Genomic DNA, 13,562 nt, shown 5'->3' on the forward strand with positions numbered 1-13,562 from the left:
TCTAAATTCCTCTTGACTGCAGTGGACATTGGACTTGTATAAATATTATGTTTGGGGATCCTCTGACATCAGAGAAAATTCTCTGAGGATTCTAAGTGTTTATCTTAGGGGTATGTTTGAAGCAACTCCACCCCAAATAATTAGAGGGCTCTTCTCTTTAACAAGAGATTCCAGATCCCTTGGAGAAGAAGAAAAATTTAGGCAAGAAGCAAGTTGGAAGGGAATTAGAAGAAAGTCAAGCAGGAAGGTCAGCCACGCAGATTCTCATGGGTTTTCAGATCCACCATGGGTTCTAAAGGAAGCTGCTGAATTATTGTGATGATGGCAGTGATTTTGGTCTTAGTTTCTATTTGTTGTTTGGGGGAATTTGAGGAGATGAGAAAAGGGAGAAGAAATCTTGTTGGTTGGAGGTTAAGAATCAGAATAAGATAATTCTTAGCTGGACAGACTGGAGGTCTTATTTCAAGTTTCACTCGAGTGCCTACCTAGCTCATGACTTCATGAGGGCTCATGAATTAACGAAGAAATGAAAAGAACAATAAAAAGGAAGATGGAATCCACAACGCTTTCTCTTCTCACATCTTTAGACACTTCCATTGAGACAAGGTCATCACGGCACAAAAAAGATAGGAACTATGTACACTCAACAAAGCCACTGACACCATTTAGTCAGATGTAAGGACAGAATGTTGTCATACTTATTGGATACCCTTGAATTTATTTGATTTACTCCAAATGAAGTAAATGGAAATCAGTACTGTCGAAAGGTATGCAGAGGTGTTAAAACTTCAGGTATAATTAAACCAAATTTGCCAAATTAGCATTGTCTTCACAAACATAATCAGTTGATCAAGCCCCTATGAAATATAATATTTAGGAGATTTACTATATCTTTTGGTCAGAAACTAACTCAGTGGAATATCACATAATTATTTAATCATGAAATCTTTACATAGTATTGTCCTCTCAAAATTTCAGGGTAAAGTTTCTTCCCAGCTAAATGGCAGCTAAAAACATATATGCATACACAGTTAAGGAACCCAGGTTAATACCAGCTTTATTATATTGAAATGCTTTGCACTCCTGCTATATTTTGAGATGAATGAATTCAGGTATGGGTCATATTTTACAGCAATACTTACATGATTTAGTTTTTTCAAGATTTCTATTTCTGTTTCCACATTGAGAGCTGGATCCTTTGATAAATAAAATAATATTAGAGTTTATTAGTAATAATAATAATAGCCAATATTTAGAAAATATTTACAGCTAAACTCAGCTGAGTAAAAGCTGTCTGAGCTCCCAGCTCTGCTCATACAAAGAGATCAAGGCCTAGAGGTCAGTAAATTAAATAACTCACCTAAAATCACTCTGCAAAGTGCTTGACAAATAGTAAGCATTCAGTAAGTGACCAGGCCCTATGCCAAGCTCTTTATTTAAAACGGTCATCTCATCTAACCCTCATAATTCCCAAATGAACTGGGTTCTATTATCCCCATTTTGCAGATGGAACAACTGAGGCTGAGAGAAAGGAAGCCACTTGCTCCAGTTCCCACAGCCAGAAACAAATGTGCTTCCACTCTTCTCAGGCTTACCTGGTAAGATCTGCTTGTCTCATCAGCTGTAGAATTATTTACATTCATCAAAATGATACAACAAACAAAAGCCACAGACAAGAAGGTATTCAGTTAAACTGTATAAGGAAAATGTCAAGTCAAATTTCTAATAATAGAGCAGACACTGGTTCCAATTGACTGCAGGCTGTCGTATTTACAGAGGCTCCGACGAGAGGAAGCTTCAGGGTACTGAAGTTGCTCTCCGTTACAATTCCAAAAGGATGACTCGAGTTACTCAACCTCAGGGGCTACACCCTCCAAAGCAAAGAGGATATAGAATTACATACTTATGTAAAATGGACTTTGGCTAAGAAACCCAGATGTTTAATTTTAAAAGCCTGCCTCTTTCTATAAGCCGTTAAACTCATTACCAAGTCAGGGTGGACTCTGACGGTGGAGAGCTCTAAAAGAGTCCAATAAGATTTGAAAGAGGAAATGAAGAAGGAAAATTTTGCTGCAAGTCATTAAGAATCTGGTAAGCATTTTCTCCCCCAGAAAATGGGAAACAAATCCAGAATCACAAGGGAAAAGATCTATAACGCAATGAACACAGAAAGGAAATTCCTCTTGCCACATGAGAATGGCATTGTCTTGGGGAAAAAAAATTGATCTTTAAAGAATGTTAAAGTATAATAGCCAGAAACAGCTGGCCACAAAGGAAAATGTGATTACAGGCCATATTTCACATTACTTTGCTAGGTCATATATTGAAAGACCAACACCCTTGGCCATTCCAGTGTAAATGTGTTTTATAGAAAATGCAATAAAATGAATGGCTACCATATAAAGAGACTGTTCAAATAATTTAATTAAGCTTTTAAAAATCTATAAACACTAAGATATTCATTGCCACATTAACGGGAAGAACAAAGAATTAGAAATTATCTAAATGATCAACCAGAGAAATGGTTGAATAAATTATGATAAAGTCAATGAAATAAAGACTCAATCATCAAAAAGGATATATTAGGGAAAGTTTATGCATTAATAATGATTATGTTGAAAAGCAGAATACAAAACTGTATATACAGTATGATTTCAACCATCTAAAAACAGGAATTCATATGAACAAAGACTAGAAGGAAAAAGAAAACTGAAAACAGCTGTAGGGTTACAGTGATGGGGATGTGACTGGATTTTTTTTTTTCCTAATTTCCTTTCATTTATTGTAAAAACAGTCTTGTAACAACTTGGAAGAAAAAAACACTTCCTGCCATGTATACTATTATGTACAACCAAATATTTTTGGAACCAAATTATCTGTAAGTAAGTTTCTAGATTAGTTGGCTATACTCAAAAATTTTCAATGTTCTTTGACACAAATTCACATATCTGAGCAGTAAATTCTTTCTGACATTGAAAATCACCACTCCAAAATTATTTTGAGAAGTTAAGAAGAAATTGTTAAGAACAGCTGAGCAGCCACAAACACAGGTACTTACAGCCTCTCTCCCAGAGCCAATAGCAAACTTCCTTTTGCTGATGATTTTTATGGCTACTTTCTTACATGTTTTCCTCTCAAAAGCTAGCTTCACCTCACCACAAGCACCACTACAGAGAAAAATAGAGAAAGTAACTGTCAGAATGTTTTTAATTATGAGAGACCCACCACTCCTGAGTCAGCCTCAACTATTACAAGTTAAAAGATGGTCCATCTACAACCCTTCCACTGTCCCTGGTTTCAGAGAACACAGTAACACCATACCAATGTAAAATGTCAAGGGCACAAGTGAATGTGGACCATACAACAACACTGGGTCAGCTCCAAATTCCACTTTTTGAGCTCAGTGATACAGACTTAACTCTTACTGTCATCCCAGATTGTGAAATTCTCAGACAGACACTAAGAACAAATCAGAGAGAAATGACTTATCCCAGAGGTCCGAGAAACATCAAACAGTACAAAGTCCTAGACAAAAATAAGCGCTTGAAACAAGTAACAGTAAACAGTATCTGAAAATGAATTACTTTCACTGATATATTTCTTTCTTATTCTGTCTTCAAAGGAAGTGTGTAAGTAGTGGATGCCATGAATTGCACCCTAAATAAAATCACAATACCTAAGAAATCAAAAGTATTACACAGTTAACCTGCTTGCAGCAAGCTCTCAAAGATTTCCAATTAATTGGGATCGTAAAATGGAGGAGGAATGCTACCCGGGATGCCACAGAGGACACAGTTAATCCTCTGTAGGCTCTGTTCTCCAAAGCTTGGGTCAGCCCAAAGGAATGGCTACTCAAGTATCAGTCATTCATTACCTGCCTGAAGTAGACTATTATAACTATTGTGGGTTTGGGGGTAGGGTCAGGGGTTTGCCAAGACATCTTTTTTATTGTGTATTTTGTATATATATAACATAAAATTTACCATTGTAATCATTGTAAAGGGTACAATTCAGTGGCACTAAGTACATCCACAATGTTGTGTAACCATCACCGCTATGTAGTTCCAGAACTTTTTTATCAGCCCAAATGGAAACCTCTTACCTATTAAGCATTACTCCATTCTACCCTGCGCCCAGCCCCTGGCAACCACTAATCTGCTTTGTCTCTATGGATTTGCCTATTCCAAATATCTTATATCAATGGAATCATACAATATGTGGCCTTTTGTGTCTGGCTTCTTTCACTTAGCATGTTTTCCAGGTTCATCCATGCCTTAACATGTAGCAGTATTTCATTCCTTTTTATAGCTAAATAATATTCCACTGTATGGCTATATCACATTTTATTTATGCATTCCTTTGTTGATGGATACTTGGGTTGTTTCCACCTTTCGAGTACTGTGACTAGAGCCACAATGAACATTCATGCACAAGTTTTTGTTTGAACACCTGTTTTCAATGTGGGGGAGTATACACCCTACAAGGGCAATTGCTGGGTTACATGGTAATTCTACGTCTAACTCTGAGAAAGCACCAAACTATTTCCCACACTGGCTGTACCATTTTACATGACCACCAGCAGCGGAAAGGAGTTCCAATTTCTCCACGTCCTCACAAACACTTGTCTCTTTCTGTTTATTATGCCCATCCTAGTGGGTGTGAAGTGATATCTCACTGCAGTTTTGGTTTGCATTTCCCTAATGACTAATGATGCTGAGCATCTTCTCATGTGGTTTTTGGCTATTTCTGTCTCTTTGGAGAAATGTCTACTTAAACCCTTTGCCATTTTTAAGTTGGGTTACCTTTTTGCTGTTGAATTGTGAGAGTTATTCATTCCGAATAGTAGATCCTCATCAGATGTATGATTTGCAAATATTTTCTCTCATTCTGTTGGTTCTGTTTCACTCTCTTCATAGTGTCTTTTGATGCACAAAAGTTTTTAAATTTGATAAAGCCTAATTTATTTATTTTTTCTTTTGTTGCTTGTGCTTTTAGTGCCTTATTTAAGAAACCATTGACAAATCTAAGGTCATGAAGAGTTGTCCCTATGTCTTCTTACAGGTGTATATTTTTACCTCTTATATATAGTTTTTTGTTTCGTTTTGAGTTAATTTTTGTATAAGGTGTGAGATATTGGTCCGTGTAACTATTATTTTTTTTAAATCTGCTCAAAACGCTTTCCAATTCCCCTGCTGCTGCTAACAGTAACCTTTTGCCTGAGAAATCTTCCCTGAGTCCACATAGCTCTAGTGGAGTGACTATAATAGCACAGCACCCACTCCGAGGACCTGGAGGTGGACGTGTAACCAAAATTGAGCCAATTAAGGTTTTCCCTGGAATCAAATGTTGATGTTGGGAAAGAAACAGTTCTCTCTGCTGTGGTTTCTAGAAGAAAGAAAATATGAATGTGGGGCTCCTGGAAGCCACTTTTCTGCTGCACAGAGAGAGCAATTCTATAGGAGGGCAACAAAGAGTAGCTGAATCCAGAGATGGAGCCAGATCCCTGGCAACACTGTGGGAGCCCTTAGGTCCAGCCACAGACAAAGCCACAGAGTGCAATGAAGCCCAAAGGCCGCCTGGTGAAGTCAGCTGTGCTGCTCTATTTCCCAGTTACAAGAGCCAGTAAATTTCTTACCTGACTCATTTGAGTTAAATTTCTGTTACCCGCTAAAAGTTAAAGGATTTGTGTGGAATCTTCCCTTAGAAAAATTAGAGTCTCATACATTTCTTAAGGGCAGGCACAAATTTGGCTGCAAACTTCCACGTAGCCAATGCAAATATGGAAACACAACGAGTTACTGAATTTCATGTCCATAAACTAAAATATCTCCCACAGATGGTCATAAAGAGTACACTATGCATGATTCCATGTGGCAGGAATATGAGTGGTCTTGCCTTCTATTATTTCCTACTCTCATGTTTCCAAAAACATCAATAAATAGAAAGGCCTCTGGGGGTGGGGGAGGAATGGGAGGGTGAAGGACAGTGTGTAACGCGCTAAGGTGTCCTGAACACCTTCCCTAAGGAAGTGGTTCTCAAAGTATGATCAGGCAACCAACCCCTAAAGACCCCAAGACCCTTTCAGGGTGTCCATGAAGTCAAAACTATTTTTGGAACAATACTAAGACATTATTTACCTTTTTTGTTTTCATTCTCTCATGAGTGTACAGAGTTTTCCAGAGGCTACGTGGCATGCGATATCACAAAAGACCAAATGAAGAAGCAAATATCAGGATCCAGCCATCTTCTACTAAGCCAGCCAGGTATCAAAGAGATTTGCAAAAAATGTGAAACAATGCCTCTCTTCTCACTAATCTTTTTTTTGAGGAAGATTAGCCCTGAGCTAACATCTGCTGCCAATCCTCCTCTTTTTGCTGAGGAAGACTGGCCCTGAGCTAACATCCGTGCCCATCTTCCTCTGCTTTATATGCGGGACGCCTACCACAGCATGGCTTGACAAGCAGCGCCATGTCCACACCCGGGATCCGAACCGGCGAACCCCAGGCTCAGAATGTGTGAACTTAACGGCTGTGCCACCAGGCTGGCCCCTCACTAATCATTTTTTAAGTAATTATTTTTCATTAAAAAATGTTATTTATCTTAACATAAGTGAGTTTCTTTTTAATGAACTAAGTATTAATAATATGTCTCTGTTTTAATTTCTACTATAGTAAATATCAACAGATACTTATGAACAAAAGCTCTTTGGGGTCTTCAGCAACTTTTAAGAGTGTAAGGGGTCCTGAGAACAAAAATTTTGAGAACTTTGCCCTATTCAATGGTTAGTTTCATTTCACTTCCCAAGATTTCACAAATTCTGAAGAGAGCAGAAATGCAGTAAATGTCTCTTTTTGGAAGTTAGTGAAGATGTTCTAAAATTGATTGTGGTAAAGGTTTCACAACTCTGTGAATATACTAAAAACCAGTGAATTGTACATTTTAAATGGGTGAGTTTTATGGGTAAGTTAAATGGGTTTAAATGGGTGAATTATATCAATAAAATTGCTTTTAAGAAGTTATTACAGATAAAATTTATAAGGAAAACCTGTTCATTTAAATTGATCATTATCAAATAAATCAATAACATACATATCACAAATAGATCCCCTAAAATATGTTATGAATAGATAATGAATGTTATAAAACCAGGAATGGAAAACTAACCAATGACAAATGTTTAGAAAAAAATTAAGTGCAATATCTGTAAGAAATAAGAAAATTACCTTCCAAGAGTTTTTGACATGATGTATTGATCTCTTAATTCCTTAGGATAAACTGACTGGTCGTCTACAGTCAGATCAAAAAATACAAAAACTAAGGAAAAAAAGGCAGAAATAGATCTCATTAATTCATTCAATAAAAAAGAAGATAAATGCCACTAAAATTTAGTAAACACATAGAATATAAGACAATTGTTTTTAATTACATTTAACATTTAACCCTGAAGGAATTATTTACATAGGCTATACATATCATGAAACCCACGGAAAATGATGATTGTCAAATTTCATTCTTTAATGGAAAATACACAGCATCATTCTCACTATAGGACAGGAAATCCACAGCATCATTCTCACTATAGGACAGGAAATCCACACATAAATGCTAGTCTTATTCCTTGACCTCAGAATATTAATCAATTGCAGTAATATAAAATACCCATGCAGATTAACACAAGCCCAGAACCAAAAGGCAATTAGTTTGAGCCGAGGAAAAAATATTCTAGGCAAGCAATAAACAACCCAATAAAAATTAGACCATAGGTCATCATACTTGTATTACCTTCTTTACCATTTATACCTTTACATATCTGGTATTTTATAGTGCAAACCACCCTGAACCTACTTGTTAAATTAAATAAATAGCATTTTCCAAAAGAATCCCGCTGATTTCTCCATTATTCGGGCTGTATCTCAGAGAAAAAAACAAGAGGAAAAAAACACCTATTCATTTAATAATTTAACCATCCACATGGGCCAAGCCTGCAATCAGTTACCAAACACTTCAATTCTACAAAGTCATCAATGGTAAATTTGCAACTACCTGTTAAATCTTGAAAGAGAGAAATTTAAGACCCTTGAGTTTCCCAAATTTCAGGTGACGGTTTTTGACCTCCCTGGAGTAACCTAGAGATCCAGTCTCTGGCATGAATCTGAGCCACCTCAGTACGCTTCATTCCAGATTGGTCCACACAAGGTAGACACTTGCCTAGTGAATGAAACCTGCTGGCCACCCAGGAGACAACGATGCCTCTGCTTGTAGATATCTGTGAACCTAGACGTTCCAGTGGCATTTGAGAATCTGGGAATTTGAGGGGCTCTGGAGATGTATTTCTCACAAAAGTCAAGGTCTACTTCAGGGGCTGCAAACGCAGTTGCCCACACAAGCTGGAAGGCAGGGTTGAGTGTAAGACAACATGGAGCAACGGGGACTCAAAGGAGAAAACACATCACCATCTAAAGGAGGCAGCCTCTACTCAGCACCTGCAAATCCTCAAGTAGTGGGATTATAGGCTCAGTGTGGCCAGATACTCTATCTTCCCAAAGAAATGTGGATTTTCATGTTAAAGTACAAATATCAGCAAATGCCTGATAAGATGTCAGTAGACCAAATGCAGTCTGCAGAATACCAGTTTGATCTATTTCAACCATGGCCACCTTTAACCCATATGACATCTGTGTTCAAATTAGAAAAGGTGCCCCTTGGAGAGACCAATTAGAAGGTGGCACACAGCTTGTCAAGTGGAAGACAGGCCAAATTTCAGGGCCCAGTTGCCCCTTCCACCAGCTGTTCTCAAACAGCAAAACCCTATGCAGCTGCCCTGACTCTAACTATCAGATAGGAAACAGAATAGTCAGAAACAGGGAAAACTAAGTCAATCCTAAAATGGACGTTAGCATGCCAAGTATAGTCATAGTTCTCAGAGGTCAGTCTGAAGCCTGACTGCGCAAGAATCACCTAGACAGGATGTTTTAAATCTTGGAACTACTAGTTGAGGGTCTGCGGGAGAGTGCCTGTGGGAATCTATATTCTTAAGATGTTATCTACACACACATACACACACACCCTTCCAAGCTATTCAACTCTCAGATAGTTGTAGGGTATTTTTACTCTTTCTGCACTGAATCTTTTGCGCTGAAAGACAATTGTTCATTTTAGATGTGATATTCATGAAGTTTTAGGAATGGAGGCTTATAAAACAGTACTTGATGATGACAATAAACATCTCCACTTTCACAGGATAATCATGTGGTATTTAAGAAGGTGGAATGTCTAAATTGAGACTCTTATAGAAAAACCCATAGCCTGTAGCCTATTGCCTGGAATATAATAGTTCAATAAATATATGCAGAAATGAAAGAATGGAAGGGATCGCGAAAGGGAAAAACGAGGAGGGAGGGAGGGAGATGAATTAACGGCCTAAAACAACAACTCAACAGGTATCTAAGACTGATGTGGCATAACCTGTATCCATCAATGAACTAGGAACGCTCGTAAACAATATGATAATTCAATTGACAGCATATGGCTTTAAATAAAACTAATCAAACCAATTAAACCTTAGGAAATGTGTCTATCATGATAGAACTTCCTGATAATTTGAAAACGCAACTAGGACTCGGTTGAATCTTGAATGCAAATCTGCTTACTTTACTTACTCAAACCATACTTCGGCAAGAATACACGTCAATTTTCCTTTTATATGGGAGGAAAAAAGTTCCAGTAACCATAAGATAATAATAACAACATTACCTTTATTATTCCATACTGAAAGTGCGATTTCAGAATTGTTATTCAAAGGAAGGCGTCTTCCTTTCCCTACAAGCTCTCTATTTACAAAGGTTCCATTCCCACTGTGATCTTCGATGTATGCGATGTAAGAGTTTTTAGGACCCATTTCCTAAAATAGAGAACATTTTATTTCAAAGTTGTAACAGTGGGGAGTTATAGCGGGAAGATATCTAAGAGTGAAGACTAGATTACCAGCTCTCCCAAATGTATGGATATTTGTCACCTACTCTGAAAATCCGAAAGTGCTTCTTGCTGTAAGTCCGGTATTTATCCGTTTTTTTCAGCAGTGGCTCATCAAAGCAGTATTCACAGCTTTTATCCCTCCCAAACCAGTAGTTGTCATTAACACAGTCTGTAACACAAAAGATCACTCCAGCGGGCTGAGGAATTTCACATCTCAAACACCTTTAAAAATTGCTCATAAAATCTATCGTAGGAAAATAGCCTAAGAAGGCAATCAAAATTATACATTAGTTTATCAAGATTTTATGATTAAATATGAGAGCGGAGGAAAAATATCAAAATTTCCCAACAATGAGTTTAATAAATTATGGTTTATACATCACCACGAAATAACAAGCAGACATTAAGCGTTCTCAAACAATTTTTAATGATTTGGAAAAAGACATGATATCATAGTAACTTCCGACTTATTACCCTCCTGAGGCTCCCCCATCATACTCAGTACAAAATCAGCACTCCTCCTCATGGCAGCCTAGATGCTCAGGATCTGGCCCCTGGCTACAAGCCTCATCTTGTACCCCTCTCCTTGCCCACTACACCCAGCCCATTGGCCTCCTTTCACTGCCCCGTATATGCCAGGCTCAACCTGCCTCATGGCCTCTGCATTCCTCTTTCACAGCTATTTGAATGGCCATCTTGCCTTGTGTGTCTGGACTCAAATGATCACCTCCCACTCAGGTTTCTATGTAAGCAGATTCCCACCTCACCACCCTTCAGTTATCATAATGACATCCTGCTTTGTTTCCCTCTAAGTATGGACCATAACTGGAAATTATCTTGATTATTTGTATATCGTCTCCCTGCATTCCCGTTAGTACATAAACTCCAGGAGGGCAGCCTTGGGTCTCCTGTTTAAGACCACAGCTCCAGCACCTAGGACAATGCATACGGTGGGCAAGTAAATATTCAGGGAAAGACAGACTAGGGAAAATATTAGCAACTCCTATCACACACAAAGGACTAATTTCTCTAATATCTGTAAAGTTCCTACAAATAAAAGACAAACAATCTAGTAGAAAAGGGGCAAATGATATGAAGAAACAATTCACAACAGACAGAATACAAATGGCTCAAACATACGAAAAGATGGCCAAGCTAACTCAATACAAGAAACTTTAAAAACCAAAAAGACAATAAGATTCCATGTTTCAACAACCAGATTGACAAAAATCCAAAAACTTCATATTACACTGTGTTGGCAAGAGGTATGAAGAAGCAGTTACTCTCATACATTGCCAATAAGAATATAAGTTTATACACTGTCTAGGGAGTGTAATTTGCCAAGATCTATCAAAATTACATACGCAACCACTTCACACCCATAAAGATGGCTATAATATCAAAAAAAGGAAAACAACAAGTGATGGCAAGGATGCAAAGAAATTGGAACCCTCATACATTGCTAGTGGGAATGTAAAATGGTACAGCTACTGTCGGAAACAGTTTGTGGTTCTTCACACAGTTAAACATAGAACTGTCTAATGACTCAGCAATTCCACTCCTAGGTATACACCCAAAAGAACTGAAAACAGGTACCCAAACAAATTCTGTACACGAGTGTTCACACCAGCACTATTCACAAAAGCCAAATGGTGGAACCAACGCAGATGTCCCCCAATGGAGGAACGGCTAAACAAATTGTGGTATTTACATATAATGGAATATTATTCAGCCATAAAAAGGCATAAACGCTACAACGCATACATTTTATATCATGGATGAATCTTGAAAACATTATTCTAAATGAAAGAAGCCAGATACGAAAGGCCACATATTGGATGGTATTTACATAAAATATCCAGAATGGTTAAATCCACAGAAATGAAATGCAGAACTGGTGGTTGCCAAGGGCAGGAGAAAGGAATGGGGAGTAACTGCTTAATGGATATAGGGTTTTATTTGGTATAATGGAAATGTTTTGGAACTAGACACAGGTGGTGGTTGCACAATGTTGTACTAAATGCCACTGAACTGTTCACTTTAAAATGATTAATTTTGGGGATTGGCCCACTGGCATAATGGTTAAGTTCACACGCTCTGATCTGGCAGCCCAGGGTTCACAGGTTTGGAACCCTGGGCACAGACTTAGCACCGCTCATCAAGCCACACTGTGGCAGCAACCCACATAAAATAGAGGAAGATTGGCACAAATGTTAGCTCAGTGACAATATTCCTCAAGCAAAAACAGGAGGATTGGCAACAGATGTTAGCTCAGGGACAATCTTCCTCACACACACACAATAAGATTAATTTTATGTGATGTGAATTTCACTTCGAGTTTTTAGAATTACATATGCACACACCCTTGGCCCCAGAAAGGAGAGAATCGTATGTATTATGAAAGGACATAAGGACATACGTACAAGGTTATTCACTATAGCATCATTCTTTTTTTTTTGAGTAAATTTTTTTTTCTTAAAGATTGGCACCTGAGCTAACAACTGGTGCCAATCTTCTTTTTTTTTTATTCTTCTCCCCAAAGCCCCCCAGTACATAGTTGTATATTCTAGCTCTGAGTGCCACTGGTTGTGCTATGTGGGACGCTGCCTCAGCATGGCAGGATGAGCAGTGCCACATCCGTGCCCAGGATTTGAACCAGCAAAACCCTGGGCCGCCAAAGCGGAGCGCACAAACTTAACCACTCGGCCACAGGGCCGGCCCCAGCATTATTCTTTTTCTTTTTCTCTTTTTTTTTTGTCTGTTGGGGAAGATTCACCCTGAGCTAACATCTGTTACCAATCTTTCTCTTTTTCCTTGAGGAAAATTTACCCTGAGCTAATGTCTGTACTGATCTTACTCTATTTTGTATGTGAGTCACCACCACAGCATGGCTGCCAATGAACAATGTAGGTCTGTGCCAGGGAACTGAACCCATGCTGCCTAAGTGGAGTGTGCCAAACTTAACCACTAGGTCACACCATTCATCAAGCCATGCTGTGGTGGCATCCCACATATAAATAGAGGAAGACTGGCACAGATGTTAGCTCTGTGACAATCTTCCTCAAGCAAAAAGAGGAAGACTAGCAACAGGTATTAGTTCAGGGCCAATCTTCCTCACCAAAAAAAAAAAAAAAAAGGAATGAGGATCTTCATATTCTGATAGAAGGACATCTAAGATATATTGTTAAGTAGAAAATATAAGTTGCAACCAATGTGTTGTGAATTACAATTAGTATTAAAAATAAAGGGGAAAAAAGAACATATAGACACTTAGTTGCTTATATATGCATCAAATATCTCTGGAAGGCCACGTAAGAAATCAGCAATACTAGGAAGCAGAGGGGGGAAGGACAGAAACTGGACGAAGACCTTGCACCTCTTTTGAATTTTGTACCTAATACAAATATAACGTATTCAAAAATTAAATCAGGGGCTGGCCCTGTGGCCAAGTGGTTAGGTTCACGTGCTCCACTTCAGCGGCCCAGGGTCTCGCGGGTTCGGATCCTGGGTGCAGACATCGCACGGCTCATCAAGCCATGCTGAGGTGGCATCCCACATGCCACAACTAGAAGCACCCACAACTAAAA

At 38.4% G+C, this 13,562-nt stretch overlaps 1 protein-coding gene across 6 annotated transcripts in view; it reads right to left on the reverse strand.

Annotated features, from left to right (window-relative positions):
• The window catches only part of CHEK2 (checkpoint kinase 2), a 43,652-nt gene that overhangs the window by 13,643 nt on the left and 16,447 nt on the right, over positions 1 to 13,562 (reverse strand). For all 6 annotated transcript variants that reach the window (XR_006885481.1, XM_046641506.1, XM_046641507.1 and 3 more), the window contains 5 exons: positions 10,020 to 10,144; positions 9,754 to 9,901; positions 7,224 to 7,314; positions 3,059 to 3,167; positions 1,143 to 1,196 (listed from right to left, as the gene is read on the reverse strand). Coding sequence is in view for 5 of the 6 variants with exons in the window: in XM_046641506.1 (XP_046497462.1) it covers positions 1,143 to 1,196; positions 3,059 to 3,167; positions 7,224 to 7,314; positions 9,754 to 9,901; positions 10,020 to 10,144 (527 nt within the window). In the remaining variant the exon portion in view is untranslated. The remainder of the gene's footprint in view (positions 1 to 1,142; positions 1,197 to 3,058; positions 3,168 to 7,223; positions 7,315 to 9,753; positions 9,902 to 10,019; positions 10,145 to 13,562) is intronic.

The sequence above is a fragment of the Equus quagga genome, chromosome 15 (assembly GCF_021613505.1).
Source record: "Equus quagga isolate Etosha38 chromosome 15, UCLA_HA_Equagga_1.0, whole genome shotgun sequence".
NCBI classification, from domain to species: domain Eukaryota; kingdom Metazoa; phylum Chordata; class Mammalia; order Perissodactyla; family Equidae; genus Equus; species Equus quagga.